General features: G+C 36.8%; 2 protein-coding genes across 3 annotated transcripts in view; both read left to right on the forward strand.

Moving 5' to 3' along the window:
* LOC115412799 (motor neuron and pancreas homeobox protein 1-like) overlaps positions 1 to 998 on the forward strand; it is an 8,308-nt gene extending 7,310 nt beyond the window's left edge. Inside the window, exon 3 of the mRNA XM_030125459.1 lies at positions 669 to 998. Coding sequence (XP_029981319.1) covers positions 669 to 998 — 330 coding nt within the window. The remainder of the gene's footprint in view (positions 1 to 668) is intronic.
* Positions 999 to 3,757: 2,759 nt separating this feature from the next.
* Positions 3,758 to 15,227, forward strand: part of cfap65 (cilia and flagella associated protein 65) — a 31,756-nt gene continuing 20,286 nt past the window's right edge. For both annotated transcript variants that reach the window (XR_003934379.1, XM_030125370.1), the window contains exons 1-13: positions 3,758 to 3,870; positions 4,150 to 4,229; positions 6,189 to 6,376; positions 6,471 to 6,582; positions 6,689 to 6,855; positions 7,647 to 7,855; positions 8,784 to 8,920; positions 9,570 to 9,795; positions 10,113 to 10,381; positions 10,484 to 10,621; positions 11,639 to 11,868; positions 11,959 to 12,115; positions 13,251 to 13,379. Coding sequence is in view for 1 of the 2 variants with exons in the window: in XM_030125370.1 (XP_029981230.1) it covers positions 4,152 to 4,229; positions 6,189 to 6,376; positions 6,471 to 6,582; positions 6,689 to 6,855; positions 7,647 to 7,855; positions 8,784 to 8,920; positions 9,570 to 9,795; positions 10,113 to 10,381; positions 10,484 to 10,621; positions 11,639 to 11,868; positions 11,959 to 12,115; positions 13,251 to 13,379 (2,040 nt within the window). In the remaining variant the exon portion in view is untranslated. The remainder of the gene's footprint in view (positions 3,871 to 4,149; positions 4,230 to 6,188; positions 6,377 to 6,470; positions 6,583 to 6,688; positions 6,856 to 7,646; positions 7,856 to 8,783; positions 8,921 to 9,569; positions 9,796 to 10,112; positions 10,382 to 10,483; positions 10,622 to 11,638; positions 11,869 to 11,958; positions 12,116 to 13,250; positions 13,380 to 15,227) is intronic.

Consider the following 15,227-nt stretch of genomic DNA (forward strand, 5'->3'; position numbering starts at 1 on the left):
TCTATCTATCTATCTATCTATCTATCGTTCTATCGTTCTATCTATCGTTCTATCTATCGTTCTATCGTTCTGTTGTTCTATCTATTGTTCTATTGTTCATTCTATCTATCTATCTATCTATCTATCTATCTATCTATCTATCTATCTATCTATCTATCTATCTATCTATCGTTCTATCGTTCTATCGTTCTGTTGTTCTATCTATCTATCTATCTATCTATCTATCTATCTATCTATCTATCTATCTATCTATCTATCTATCTATCTATCTATCTATCTATCTATCTATCATCTATCTATCGTTCTATCTATCGTTCTATCTATCTATCTATCTATCTATCTATCTATCTATCTATCTATCTATCTATCTATCTATCGTTCTATCTATCTATCTATCGTTCTATCGTTCTGTTGTTCTATCTATCTATCTATCTATCTATCTATCTATCTATCTATCTATCTATCTATCTATCTATCTATCTATCTATCTATCTATCTATCGTTCTATCGTTCTATCGTTCTATCGTTCTATCTATCGTTCTATCTATCTCTCTCTCTCTCTCTCTCTCTCTCTCTCTCTCTCTCTCTCTCTCTCTCTCTCTCTCTCTCTCACTCACTCACTATCAGCTCTGTCTTAAACTGTCGTGGTCTTTCTTGTTTTCCATCAGGTTAAGATCTGGTTCCAGAACAGACGCATGAAGTGGAAGCGAAGTCGTAAACTGAAGGACCAAGCCGGCCCCACCTCGCCGCTGACGGACGCTGAGCGACCCGACCTGAGCGTCCAACATCAGGGGGACTTTCACGGCTCCAGCCCGGAGGATGAAGACGACATAGAGGCGGAAGACGAGGAAGACAAGGAGGAACTAGACGTACTGAGGCCCAGTCCGGTGGGCTTCACCAGGCACGCAGGAGTAGCAGCAGCAGCAAACTACAGCTCCTACTCCGACGAAGAGCTGGAGGAAGAAGATCCAAGAACAAGAAGTGGGGTTTTCCCATAGTTCAAACATCCAACCTGTATTTATGTGAAGGGTTTATGTTGATTACTCCTGGGAAGTCATTGCACAATATACTCATTTTTCATATCAGCTCTATATTTGGAAGTCCTGAATAAGCCAAGGAAATGTTAACAGCTACAAAAAAAAAGGTGAAGGACTAGGTTCCATCTTTTGTTTTTAACCCATAAAGACCCAAATATCTACTGGTGACCAAAAGCATCTACTGATGTAAAATATTTAATACCTGTTGATCCACTAATCATATCAATTCATGTCAATAATTGAAGTAAAATACAGTTCTTCATCTTTTCATGGTCATCAGATATGACCCATTTGGACGTTCAGAGGCTCTGTAGTTACCATGGAAACACTGTCATCTTCTACAACATTGATTCACCAGTAAAACCCATGGAGTTGGATCAATGACAGTGGATGGACACACTGGGTTTATACAGATTTCCTTTTCTTATTTGTCAGATGGAAAACGAGTTAATTCTTTTACCTGGGTTTATGTTCAGTTAATGATATTTTTGCTGAAGAAGTCACTTTTTCTTCAGTTTTCTCTGTTTTGATATAATAACTTTTGAATTTATTGTGAATTTTCATGAACATGTAAATTAAATATAGGAAAATATACAATTTTCAGTGAAAAATGAAAAATACAGAGGATAATATTATAATAAAGACGGTTAGATAGGGAGAAAAATTCAATTTGGGACCTGCCACAACAGTCACACTGGGTCTTTATGGGTTAATTTACTGGGAGAATGCCGTTAAAATTCTCTGCAGAAATATGTGAACAGAGAATGGAAAAGTACCCAGAGATGGAGTTTCAGTGTTACATTATGATCAGTGTTTCCCACTCTGTTACAGACGAATTTTCCACCAATATGTGAAACATTCCAATGTTTGTAAAAAAGATTTTAAAAGGAACAGACTCATCTAGAGCCACATAAATTAGTCTCGCCATCATTCGAAGGTCTTAGCCTGAGAATAATCGGACCAAGACGATTATGTCTTTTGATATTGTTGTTATTTTCATATTCTTTTGTTATATATTCGATTTAGCTGTTTGTATTGTATTGCATGTAAAAACTATACGCACAGATTAAATAAATGACTGCACATGTTCTGTTATTTGAAAATTAATACTACATTTTTCTTGTACTGTGTAAACTATTTTCACATTGTGTGTTATTGTCAATATAATTTAACATCATAGACTATAATATATTTTACTTTTATGGCTACAATGGTTCTTTTTTTGTAGAAAGGAATAGTTTGGAAATAAAGCTATACAGTCATGAGTGTGTGCTGAATATTTTGTGACAGAAACGGAACCCTGGAAATAATATTTATATATTAATGCAAACATGGAAACACTGTCATCTTCTGCAACATTGAATCAATCACCAGTAAAACCCATGGAGTTGGATCAATGACAGTGGTTGTAGATGATTGTTTTTATTTTCAGTTAATGATATATTTTACTGAGAAAGTCACTTTTAGTTTCCATTGTCTCAGTTTGCTTTAATAACTTTTGGATTTACTCTTGGCTTTTAGGATAACTACATGTTAAGTGATTTAAATATGGGAAAATGAACAGAATCACTTTAATCAATTTCCTTCGCGACCTCAGACATCATCCCTTGATTTAATTCTAGAAATTCAGCCTGAGATCAGTGGAACCATATCAAAACTGTACACAAATATTTTTGACGTGGAATGTTCCTCTTTGACAATAACAAAAGAAAACTGGGAGAAGGATATGGGCACAAATATTACTGATGATCAGTGGTTACGTATACTTCAAAGAATCTACTCTGCTTCTATTTGTGCAAGGCATAGTCTTATTCAGTTTAAAACTGTACACTGACTACACATGTCTGAAGTTAAGTTATCCAAAATTTACCCAGGAGTTAATCCTGTTTGTGGTAGATGTAGACAAGCATCTTCTACTCTCTTTCACACGTTCTGGTCATGTTCAAGTCTAACCACATTCTGGTCTTCAATGTTTAAAGTATATTCAATAATTTCAGGTCTGACCATTGCTCCGTGCCCTTTTATCGGACTTTTTGGTGTACCATTAGCAGATCTCCCTCTACAAAGGCCACAATTAAATAGTATGGCCTACTCCTCCCTTTTAAATTGGAAGAATAACAAACCCCCCTCCTTTGGCAGATGGATATGTGATGTCATGTTTTTTTCTAAAAATAGAAAAGATTAGATACACATTGAAGGAATCAATGGGGAAGTTTAAGGTGGAATGGCAACCTTTCATTTCTTATGTAGAACAGCTGACAATGCACCTTGAGTCCAGTTAATGTGTTTTGTGTACAACAAGTTTGTGATTTCACAGTGGAACCCTTTTTTTTTTTTTTTTTTTTTTCTTGTATGGTGGCTTATTCCTCTGGTATATGTCTCAGTGTTTGTCTTATTTTTTTGCATGTTTGGAGAACTAAAAATTAATTTAAAAAAAATAATAATAAAAAATACATTGATAAAAAAATATATATATATATGGGAAAATGCCTGATTTTTACAGAAAAAAAAACAGAAAATACACAATATAGTATTATAATGAATTACTTTAAAGTACTATGAAAAGGTAAAGGTCGAGAAAAATGTATTTGGAAGACACCACAAACATCGTTCTCGGTCCTACAGGTTAATGACAGCTCCTTCATTTTCGCGTTTTGTAAATTGTCCCTGTCCGGTATCCGTAATCATTAAAATGACGCAAACGTATACGTGTTGCCATGGAAACGCACAGGACCACACACTTCCTAAACCTATTCACCAAAGCGGTGTTTTCATACCGCAAACGTTATAAATTTGAGGTTTTCCGGGTTTATATTTTTAGGTTTTAAATCAGGTAAGTAGTCAAAGCAGAACACAGAAGAAACGAACGTTAACGTAGGTTGTTAATTCATGTCTGTTTTTTATTATAATTGAACTAATTAAGCTAACTTTGTTTTTGCTAGCTAACTACCAGCGTATGTTTGGAGTAGAGTTAGCTCCTGCTGTAAGCTCGTTTTGTGTGTTGAATGTGTGCAAATACACAGTCTGAACCATAAAAAAACATATGTAAAGTTGCCATTCAAACAGTTCGGTGTAATATTGATAAAATACCGTATGTTCTGTCTGTTTCCAGTCATGTTAGCTGAGTCTCGGGGCCCAGACCCTTTGGGCTCAGCACAGTGGAAGCCCCACACCGATGGAAACGATGGCAAAGTAAAGTTTTCAGTGACAATATCTTCTCATAATTGTTTTTTAATTGTAGCTTGTTTTTCCATTCTGACAGAATCGCTTTTATATTACACTGGACCTGAGTTTATTTCATTAATTTACTTTCATTTTCATTTAATTTAACTAAATAGTACTAGAAAAAAAAAACAACAACATCACGTGTCTTATTTTTTTGTATAATTTTAGGTCTCTTAACTTGTTTGGTCTGTTTTTACTGACTATATTTTGACTATATTTTGAGAATGACAGATATTATGTACAACATACAGTGTGTGCACGTTTATTTTTCAGTCTTTTTGCCTCACTTGTGACAAGAAAACACAGGGAATATGTGGACAGTATTTAAACAAAACAAAAAAAGACATGTCTTCAACAGGCTAAAGTCAGCATTTAGCATCACTTTTCTTCCCATTACATAAAGTTGCACAAACAATAAGACCTGAAATGAAACACAAGAAAATGTAATGCAGTAAGTGTGAAATTGTCTCAGCAAAAGAGTAAAGACGTACAAAAAGAGGTCACACTGGTTTTAAATTACACCAACCTACTTTACCACTTCTGTTAGGAGAGCTTTCTGATGATTTGACAATAAATGACAAATACCTTCTAAAAATCTTTAGTGCTGCAGCAAAAAAACACACACAAAAAAAAACAAACTGTCACTCACAAATGGCTTCAACTTGATCCACCGGTGCTGGAAGACTGGTTGAAAATTGTTGATGAAATTCACAAAATGGAGAGATTAACATTTATGCTGAGGCTGTAAACTGAAATGTACATGATAAGACGGGGCAAATTAATTACTTTCTTTAAATACAATTAATATGTGGTTTGTCTCATAGCCTGTGAAGAGCTATTTCATAACTGTAACCTAAATTATCTTTACTGTTAAATTGTGACTTTTATCTATTGCCGATTGTTGTTTGTTGTTGTTATGTTCTGTATGACAAAATGATAAATAACTAATAAAAACTAAGTGTCAAAAACAAAAAAAGTGGTCACACTAAATACTAAATACTTAGTCCTACAGAGACTTTTTTAATGCTGTACATATCATCCCTGTACAATGACTGCATCTTGATATGCACACTGGGAATATGTGTGGTCATTTCAACTTTGCCTAAAACAGCAAACCTAATTATGGCTTTTGCACTGTACTGTAGGGAACTTCTAAAACAGGGGTGTCAAACTCATTTTATTTCAGGGGCCACATTCAGCCAAATTAGATCTGAAGTGGGCCGGACCAGTAAAATACTAACATAATAATATGTAAATGATGTCAACTCCAAATGTTCCTCTATGTTTTAGAGCAAAAAAAGTAAAATTATGTGATGAAAATGTTTACATCTACCAACTATCCTTTAAAACAATATGAAAAACATGAACAAACAAAATTTCTTAGGAAAACTAAGTGCAATTTTTACAGTATTACGTCTCAGTTTATCATTTACACATGTAAATTACAACTTACAGATCACAATGGATCTACACATACACAAAACATTTAATAACAGGCAGAATATTGGTGAACTTACACTTCAGACATTTCAAAATGTTCAGATTTGTTCAACTTATTCGCATTTTTGTGAAATGATTGTTTGTTTTAGTGTAAATACAGTAAAATGACATGAAAATGTTTACATTTATGAGAGAAAAATGTGGAGTTGTGAGTATTTATAGGTTATTATGATAGTATTTTACTGATCTGACCCACTGCAGATTAAATTGGTCTGTATGTGGAACCTGAACTAAAATGATTAATATCTTCAGTGTAATTTTTGCATTTCACAGATTCATCCCACAGGCCAGACTGGACCCTTTGGTGGGCTGGATTTGGCTCCTGGGCCGCATGTTTGAGACTTCTGTTCTGAAGCTAACCATCTTTTTTTTAAATTAATTTATTTTTTTTAAATCTCACATATTCTGCTTTGTCCGACTGGGTAGCTTCCAGGGAGTCTTCACAGACAACAGGTGGTAGAACGCCAGAAGCAAACATCCAGCCAAAGAAGCTACATCTTAGGGTTGGAAATGGCGTCAGAGTTGGTGTGGGACAACTGGGACTTGGGAAAAGAGTTCACCAAGACATTAGTGTTAAAGAACGTTCATGCCAAGCTGCAGAAGCTACATTTCAGGTCTTTGAAATGCTCATTCACTGTTCTTTTTGACTCATAAGATGCACAAATTTAAATCTGCCGGCTAACACTTCCCCTCATTGTTCCCACGCAGGCCTCCAGTGTCAAAGTTTTTTACCATCATGAAAGAAAACCAGCATCAGAAAATTGTTCTGAGCCCAGGAACTTCTTTCTCAATTCCAGTCACCTTTAGACCACTCAAGAGGGTAACAAAAACTGTGCAGATTATAATTACTGTAACATTATTTATCTCTGCTGTTTGAATGCCTCCATGTCTTAATAATAGTTTGTGTCTTTCTCTGGACTCGTCAGTGTGAATATGAGGACAGCATTGAGTTTCAGAGTAAATTTGGCAGTTTTAAGGTCTGCCTTCGGGCCATAGTTCCCTGTTATGCCCTTGAGCTGCCTGACTCTGTGCTGCTACCGCTCTGTGCTGTCAAATACTCCTCATATACTACATTCTTCCTTAAAAATGCAAGGTATGTATTAGTGTACCTGAACAAACGCAATCCCATGAAATACTCTAAAGACAGTTATAAATGCTTTCTGCGTTTGCACCTTCATACATGTCCAGAGTGTGTTTGTGTTTTCAGCATTAGTATTATGTCACCAGTTCATAACAAGGTTCTAATAGTTTTGGATTTTTCATTATCGTTTAGTTTTATTTAGTTTTGACTTTTTTTTTCCTAATTCATTTAGTTTTAATTAGTTTTTAGAGCAGGTTTGCTAGTTTTTATTAGTTTTCGTTATTTTCTAAATGCTTAGTTTTAGTTTAGTTTTAGTTTCTTTCTATCTTTTCTCTTCTACACCGCTGAATTCAAATAAATCCCAAACAGGACTCTGCTGTTTTCTCCCAACTCCAGTCTCCATGTTTCCAGGTAGTGGGGACCAGAAGACGACTGGAAACCACAAGTGAACACAAGTGACGGACCGTTAAATATCATATGGTGCCGCTAGCTAAAATTGCTCGAGGGAAATAAATCAATTTTATATCAATCCAACATTTACAAAGATGAAAACCAAGGGAATTTTGTCCAGAATTTTTATCCGTTTTAGTTAGTTTTGTGAACACACAATACAGTTTCAGTTCGTTATCCTTTTTTTCTTTTAATTATAGTTTTTTTTTTTTTTTTATTTCAGTTAACAAAAATGCTCTTACAGTTCTACTTTTCGTCATTTTGTTAGTTTTCGTTGACGATAATAACCTTGGTTCATAATGTGCATTCCTCCTCTCCTGTTTTTTTTTTTTTTTTTTGTGTTGTTTAAGCAGTAAACTGCACACATCCTTCCAGTGGGAGGGCAGAGCACCGTTCCAGCTGAGTCCTGAGCAAGGCTTGTTAAAACCTGGCGAGGAGCTTCCCATTACTGTCGTTTTCCAACCACAAGAGGCGCTGGTCTATCAGGAACCGGTCTACTGCAGGTTTGGAGGTGAAGAGGACAAGTCACAGAGCTGCTGCAGTGTCCTCCTGCAGGGACTAGGTACTGTGACATTCTGCTGAGGAAGGACAAAGAGAGTTGAACTCATCTACAGCTGGAAATGAATAAGCTGACGAACCTTTTGTTAATAATGTTTATAAGATTTTTTTTTACACTTTTTAGTTATAAGCATTTTAATTTTCACAAAACAAGAACAAAAAAGTGAGGTCTAAGGATGACAGTTCTAACATAAACACGCAGACAACATCAGCCGTTTTTTAGTTAGTACTGTCACAGTTTGTAAAGACTGTCCGTTTTCTCCAGCGCCTTTTTCCCAGCTCCTCCTGGAGCTGCAGGGTGAAAGTCATGCATTTCATAAGTCTAATGTTTTCTACAGTTGAAATGAAAAGGTCCATTGTGGGTGTTTCTGTCTGTAGCCAACATTTTGTTATGGCTTTTTTTTAGCTGATGTCAGCAAAATCTTTAGGAGGTAAACATCATCTGAATCCAGTTCATCTGGGACATAACCAAGATACAATACTGTAGAAGAGCAGCTGATGTTAAAACCCAGTGTTTTCCATATTATTTTGGATACCTCCGACCAGAAGGGTTGAATAAGGGGGCACAACCAAAAAATGTGCCCATGATCTGCTGTAGCCTCTCCACACTCTCTCCAACACTGTGCAGAAACAGCACTGAATTTGGACTTGTGTTCAGGCGTTATAATGTTCATAAGATTTTGAAAGTTAAAGAATTATTTTTGAGTTACTGTATGTCTGGTTGACAAGCAGCATGCAGATTTTGTTTGTCTAACTTCAGTCTTTCCTGTTGTTTCTGTAAAATTTAAAGTGGCCTTCAAGCAAAGTCCACAGACCACTGATTTGACTTTTCTGTTGTCATGTCTGACTGTGTATTACGATGCAAATCTGCAGTATTAGGTGAGCCAGTGTAAGGGTAAGAATAATTTGCCTTTACTTGTCATTCTTTGTAGCAAAGTACCCGTACCTTCAGCTAAAAAATCCAAATAGGGATGCGAAAAAAGAGCTGGGTGATCTGGTGTTGGATTTTGGTTCTGTGGCAGTTGGACGGACTTTGCATAAACACTTTGACATCTTTAACCCCTCCCCTGTGAGTATTCCACACACACATATGAATATACAGGGTGGGGAAGCAAAATTTACAATATTTTGAGGCAGGGATTGAAAGACAGTGTATGACCAATTAGTTTATTGAAAGTCATGAGAATTTATTTGCCACAAGAAAATGTCCATAATAGAAAATGTTTTTATTCTATGTGTCCTCCTTGTTTCTCAATAACTGCCTTCACACGCTTCCTGAAACTTGCGCAAGTGTTCCTCAAATATTCGGATGACAACTTCTCCCATTCTTCTTTAATAGTATCTTCCAGACTTTCTGGTAATAGTTTTGCTCATAGTCATTCTCTTCTTTCCATTATAAACAGTCTTTATGGACACTCCAACTATTTTTGAAATCTCCTTTGGTGTGACGAGTGCATTCAGCAAATCACACACTCTTTGACGTTTGCTTTCCTGATTACTCATATGGGCAAAAGTTTCTGAAAAGGTATGGATAATAGTGTTAGGTATGATTATGACATCAGTATATGTTTGGTTTCAAAACAATTGACGTAGTGCCTGCTGAGAAAAAACAACTAAATGTTCATTGTAAATTTTGCTTCCCCACCCTGTATATATGCAGATCCACCAGTGTGCTGCCAGTTGGCCTTCACACTCATTCTTCCTGTTTCCTCTCTCAGGTAACGGCTTCATTCTCTCTTTCACGATTACCTGGTGGTGTACCCTTGTTGGGGTCAGAGTTCAGCTGTGACGTCACCAGGGGCGAGCTGGCCCCCGGTGCATCAGTTCGGGTTGCAGTCAGCTTTACCCCCGCTGTTGCCAACACCGTCTCTGTGGAGTATTTGTCTCTAAACTGTAAAGGGGCATTAAATGAAACCCTGCTAAAACTCACAGGAGGCTGCATAGGTAGGAGATGCAATACATCATCATTTTTATTTCCAGACTTGGGAGTCCATTTAGAAACAAACAAGCAAGCAACAAATAAAATGAACTTAAAAACACAGGTGAAAAACACAGACAAAACATCGTCAATATTATAACACACATATATGTATATATGTCATTTGGGCTTCACACTCACTCTTCCTGTTTCCTCTCTCAGGTAACTGCTTCATTCTTCATACACTGTTTTTAGGATTTCATTTTTAAAGCCGAAAAGGAAGGAAAGGAACTCTCTCAGAAACTGGAATATGTGTGCTTGTGTTAAAATGTTTCGTAAATAGGTCCCAAAGTGTCGTTGTCGTCCCCTGTGGTGGACTTCGGCCGTGTGGAAGAAGGAGGCGCGGCCGTGAAAACAGTGGATTTGGTGAATTCTTCACCTGCTCAGGCCGTCTTCCAGTGGGACCTGGACTGCTGCGGACACAGTGTGTTCTGTGTCCAACCAGCGAGTGGCACTGTGGACCCGTACAGCTGCACCACACTGAGGGTTTCCTACAGACCCACACGGCCCATCGCACACCACAGGAGGGTGTCATGTCTCATTCTACACAAGGTAGGAGGAGCTAACGAGCAGATTCATAAACGCTCTGATCGCACAAACAGACACCATCAGGACAGTTGGTTCAGTGTATCTACAAACCTCGTCTCCCTGTAGGACCCCGTGTTCCTGGACTGCATCGGTACCTGTCACTCAGAGCTCCACCAGCCGACCATACTGAAACCAGAGCACTTGGTTCTGTACAAACTCCACTGGTCCCGCAGAGATACACAGCTGGACCCCTGCACTGAGGAGGTAAAGGAAATATAAATGAAAGATGTGCAAATGTGTTTAATTAAACCAATACATATCATTAAATATGAGAGTATGTATTAAAGGAGTGATATTTGTCTTTTTTAAATGGAGTTCTTCCTTTTCCAACATTTCCCTGTGATCTCCATAAACTGTAAATGCTCTGCTCGGGTCTGAATTCTTCATTAATTCAACTCCACAGGTCCATCTTCAACCCTATTTCTGAGGAATGACACAAGAAAGGTGGTTTGGAGCGCTGGCCCTTTAAATGCACATGAGCCACTTCTGGTCTTACATAACTATGACTGTCAGTAAGCAGGATGACAGCTGAACTACTTCCCTTTAGTATTTATTTATTTATTTATCTATTTTATTATTATTATTATTATTATTTTTTTTTTTTTTAAGAACTTCCACGCTTTGTAGCGTTTTTGATACTTTTCATTTATGTATAAAAGCCCTGTTTGTTACCATTAAGCAACATTGTAGGATTGTCATGTACCAAGTGAAAACTCCAATAAAAACTCGAAATACAAAAAAAAGTCACACATTCAAGAGGATATATGCAAATATCCACTGGTGATCATACCATACCATACCATACTATACCAACTTTATTTATAAAGCACTTCAAGAACTTTACAGCTGGTTAAAGTGCCGTACACGAAACATAAAACAAGGGATTAAATAAGTAAAAACAGTGATAACACAGGGTGCAAAGCAGGCTAAGAACAACAAAATGCAACCATCATAAAAACAAAGACAAATTAAAATCTGATAAAAACAGCATAAAAAATATGAAAAAGAAACATGTCACTCATTGATCAAAAGCCAGTGAGGAAAAAGTGTGTTTTTAGACGTGATTTAAAGACAGGCAGAGACTGAGCCTGTCCAACATCTAAGGGCAACTGGTTCCACAGTTTTGGGGCAATGACAGAAAAGGCACAGCCCCCACAAAGCTTCTTTATAGTTTTCATAATAATATCACTGTGTCTGTTTTGTTTTGTCCTTTTCTAACAGTCCGACCAAAGACGAGATAATGTTCCTGTGCCATCCACCCCAATGGAAGAATATTTCCAGTCCTGCCTGGGAAACATGGATCCATTCTCTTCCAGTTCCTCTCCACTCCCTCCACATGTGTCCGTCTCACCACATGAGCTGCTGTTTCACCACAAACTATCCTCCTCATCTTCCTCTTTTACTTCTTCTCGGTCCGTCTCCATCACCAACCACACCAGGGGAAAACTCAGGTACCACTCTCTGCCGTGGCATAGATGGAACACAGAGTATGCGTTTTTATTACAGAACATTTCTGACATAACATGATGATTCCTGTCCAGCCTCGAGTGGACTATTGCCTCAGACTCTCCATTCGCCGTCTCTCCCTCATCATGTGACCTGGCTCCGCTGAAGTCCACTTCATTCATCGTGACGTATTCCCCTAAGCAGCTCAATACTCTGCATGGAGCACAACTGGAGTGTTTTGCATACAATAAGGTAACACTGTAGAGTAGGGGTGTCAAACTTTGTTTCTATTTTTGTTGTACTTTGTGTATTATTGTTTTATTCCTATTGTCTTTCTTTAAGGTAATATTGTAATGAGGTGAGAGGAATTTTATAAGCCCCATGGGGTTTCCTGATCTCACCTGCACAGTTTGTTTCTTTGCTGTCCTAATGTTTGATTTGTTGTTGTGCAAAATTAATAAATTAAAAAAAAAAAAAAAGAATTTTATAAATAACTCATTTTAGTTCAGGGGCCACGTTAAGTGAAATTTGATTTGAAGTGGGCCAAACCAGTGAAATAATAACATAATAATATATAAATAATGTCAACTCCAAACTTTCCTCTATGTTTTAGAGCGAAAAAAGTAAAATTATGCGAAGAAAATGTTTACATCTCCCAACTATTCCCTTAAAATAATGTGAATAACATGAACAAACTGAAATTTCTTAAGAATTGCAATTTTAACAATATTGCGTCTCAGTTTATCATTTACACATGTAAATTCCAACTCACAGATCACAGTGGATCAACAAACACACAAAACATTTAATAACAGGCAGAATATCGGTGAACTTGCACTTCAGACATTTCAAAATGTTCATATTTGTTCAGGGTATTTGTGATTTTGTGAAATGATAGTTTGTTTTAGTGTAAATACAGTAAAATGACATGAAAATGTTTACATTTACAAAGAGAAAAATTTGGAGTTGTGAGTATTTATAGGTTATTCTGATAGTATTTTACTGATCCGACCCACTGGAGATTAAATTAGTCTGTATGTGGAACCTGAACTAAAATGATTAATATCTTCAGTGTAATTTTTGCATTTCACAAGTTCATCCCAGGGCCAGACTGGACTGGACCCTTTTTTGGCGGGCCGGATTTGGCCCCAGGCCGCATGTTTGACACCTCTGCTGTAGGGTATATTACAATTAACATTCCATCATAACACAAGCAGTTTTTATGTACGAAAGTTTGTGTCTGTTACTATTTAATGTACTGCTACCCTTCTTGGCCAGGACACTGTTGAAAAACAAATTTTTTATCTCAATGAAGTTTTCCTGGTTAAATAAAGGTAAATAATACAGTGACTGATGATGTGTTTGTTTTTTATGACATCTGCTGCAGGACAATGGGGACCTGAAGGATCGTCTGCTGTGTCCATCCTGGTGTGTGACCGTCAGAGTTGTTGGACACTCCTTTCAACTCGGCAAAGAACACTTCATCCCACGCTGCTCCCTTGAGCCCCACCTAGTGGTGAGAAACAGCCACAGCAAAGAACACAGATATTAAAGTATACATCCAGCTCTTCTTTCTCACTCATATTGTGTCTTGTTTTGTCTTAGTCTCAGTACATAAAGACAGCATTTAACCGGTCAAGGCCTAGAACTATTTTGATTGTGACTTCTAAATTATTTTTTGGTATTATCATCTGCCTTTTTTCAAGTGTTTTCCTATATTTAATTAACTGACCATGTGGATTTTCATAAAAGTTCAGAGTGAATTCAAAGGTTATTGTAACAAAACAGAGAAAACTGAAGAAAAAGTGACATTTCCTGCAAATATATGTAATTAACTGAACATAAACCCAGTGTGTCCATCCACTGTCATTGATCCAACTCCATGGGTTTTACTGGTGAGTCAATGTTGGGGAAGATGACGGTGTTTCCATGGTAACTACGGAGCCTCTGAATGTCCAAATGGGTCATATCTGATGACCATGAAAAGATGAAGAACTGTGTCTTACACCAGTTATCAACACAAAGCATTTCATGTGTGAAAAGTAAAAGCAGAATAGTCTCTAGTGTTTTGGTTCTGTATGATGGTTTAATATTTATACAAATATATATATGTATTTGTATAAATATTAACATACGCATTAATGTAGTAATAATAACCTTCATATCAATATATTTACATGAAGGTTATTATTATTACTACATAAATATTAACATACGCATGAATGTAGTAATAATAATAACCTTCAAATAAATATATTGATATGAAGGTTTTTATTATTACTACATAAATGTCTATGTTGTATTTTACTGCTTATTTGTCATTTGAAGTTCTTTATGTACTGTTTGATGATTTAATCTACACAAAAGCCTTGTCATATTCTATTGAGTCATATATTTGTAGCGTCACTGTCCTGTGAAAACCAGGCATCTCTAAAACATCAACAGACCTGTATTCAGGTATTCAGAAATGATTATATTTTTATTTACCCATGAGCAGTTTACCTTTTGGTTCATCACATACATTAAAAACAAACACTTTCTCACGGTGGGAATCAAGGCGTTGGAGTAAATAAATACATTTTCCTATATTCTCAGATTCATGAATTTTTTCCAGTATGGCTGTGAAATGGGCAAGGCAAGTTTATTCATATCGCACATTTCAGCAACAACGCAATTCAAGGTGCTTCACACAGGACATTGAAATACAACGACAGGGAAAAAGAAACACATTTAAAACATAGTAAAAGAAACATGTAAAAGGTGATTAAAAACATTCATTCATTCATTTTCTGAACCTGCTTTATCCTCACTAGGGTCACGAGGGTCGCTTGGAGCCTATCCCAGCTACATAGGGGCGAAGGCGGGGTACACCCTGGACATTTCGCCAGTTCATCGCAGGGCTGAACATATAGAGACAAACAATCACTCTCACATTCACACCTATGGGCAATTTAGATTAACCAATCAGCCTATTAGTGCATGTCTTTGGATGGTGGGAGGAAGCCGGAGTACCCGGAGAGAACCCACGCAGACATGGGGAGAACATGCAAACTCCACACAGAAAGGTCCCACCCCCCGTCAACTGGTGTTGGAATCGAACCCAGAACCTTGCTAACCACTGCACCACCGTGTCGCCTCTGAAAAAACAAAAAATACATTGTTTGGCTTTTAATGTGATATTACTTGTGTAAGACAGATAAATAACAACAAAAACAACAATAATAATAATAATGATAACACTGGGTTACAAAAAAATGTTTTTTGCAAGTTGTCTAGGTTTTTTCAACTGAATTAGGACCATTTTGCACTGCTAAATCCAAAAATGACATCTGTTTTTCTCAATCAGGTCAGGTTTTTTTTTTAA

The sequence above is a fragment of the Sphaeramia orbicularis genome, chromosome 21 (assembly GCF_902148855.1).
Source record: "Sphaeramia orbicularis chromosome 21, fSphaOr1.1, whole genome shotgun sequence".
In the NCBI taxonomy this organism is placed as follows: Eukaryota; Metazoa; Chordata; class Actinopteri; order Kurtiformes; family Apogonidae; genus Sphaeramia; species Sphaeramia orbicularis.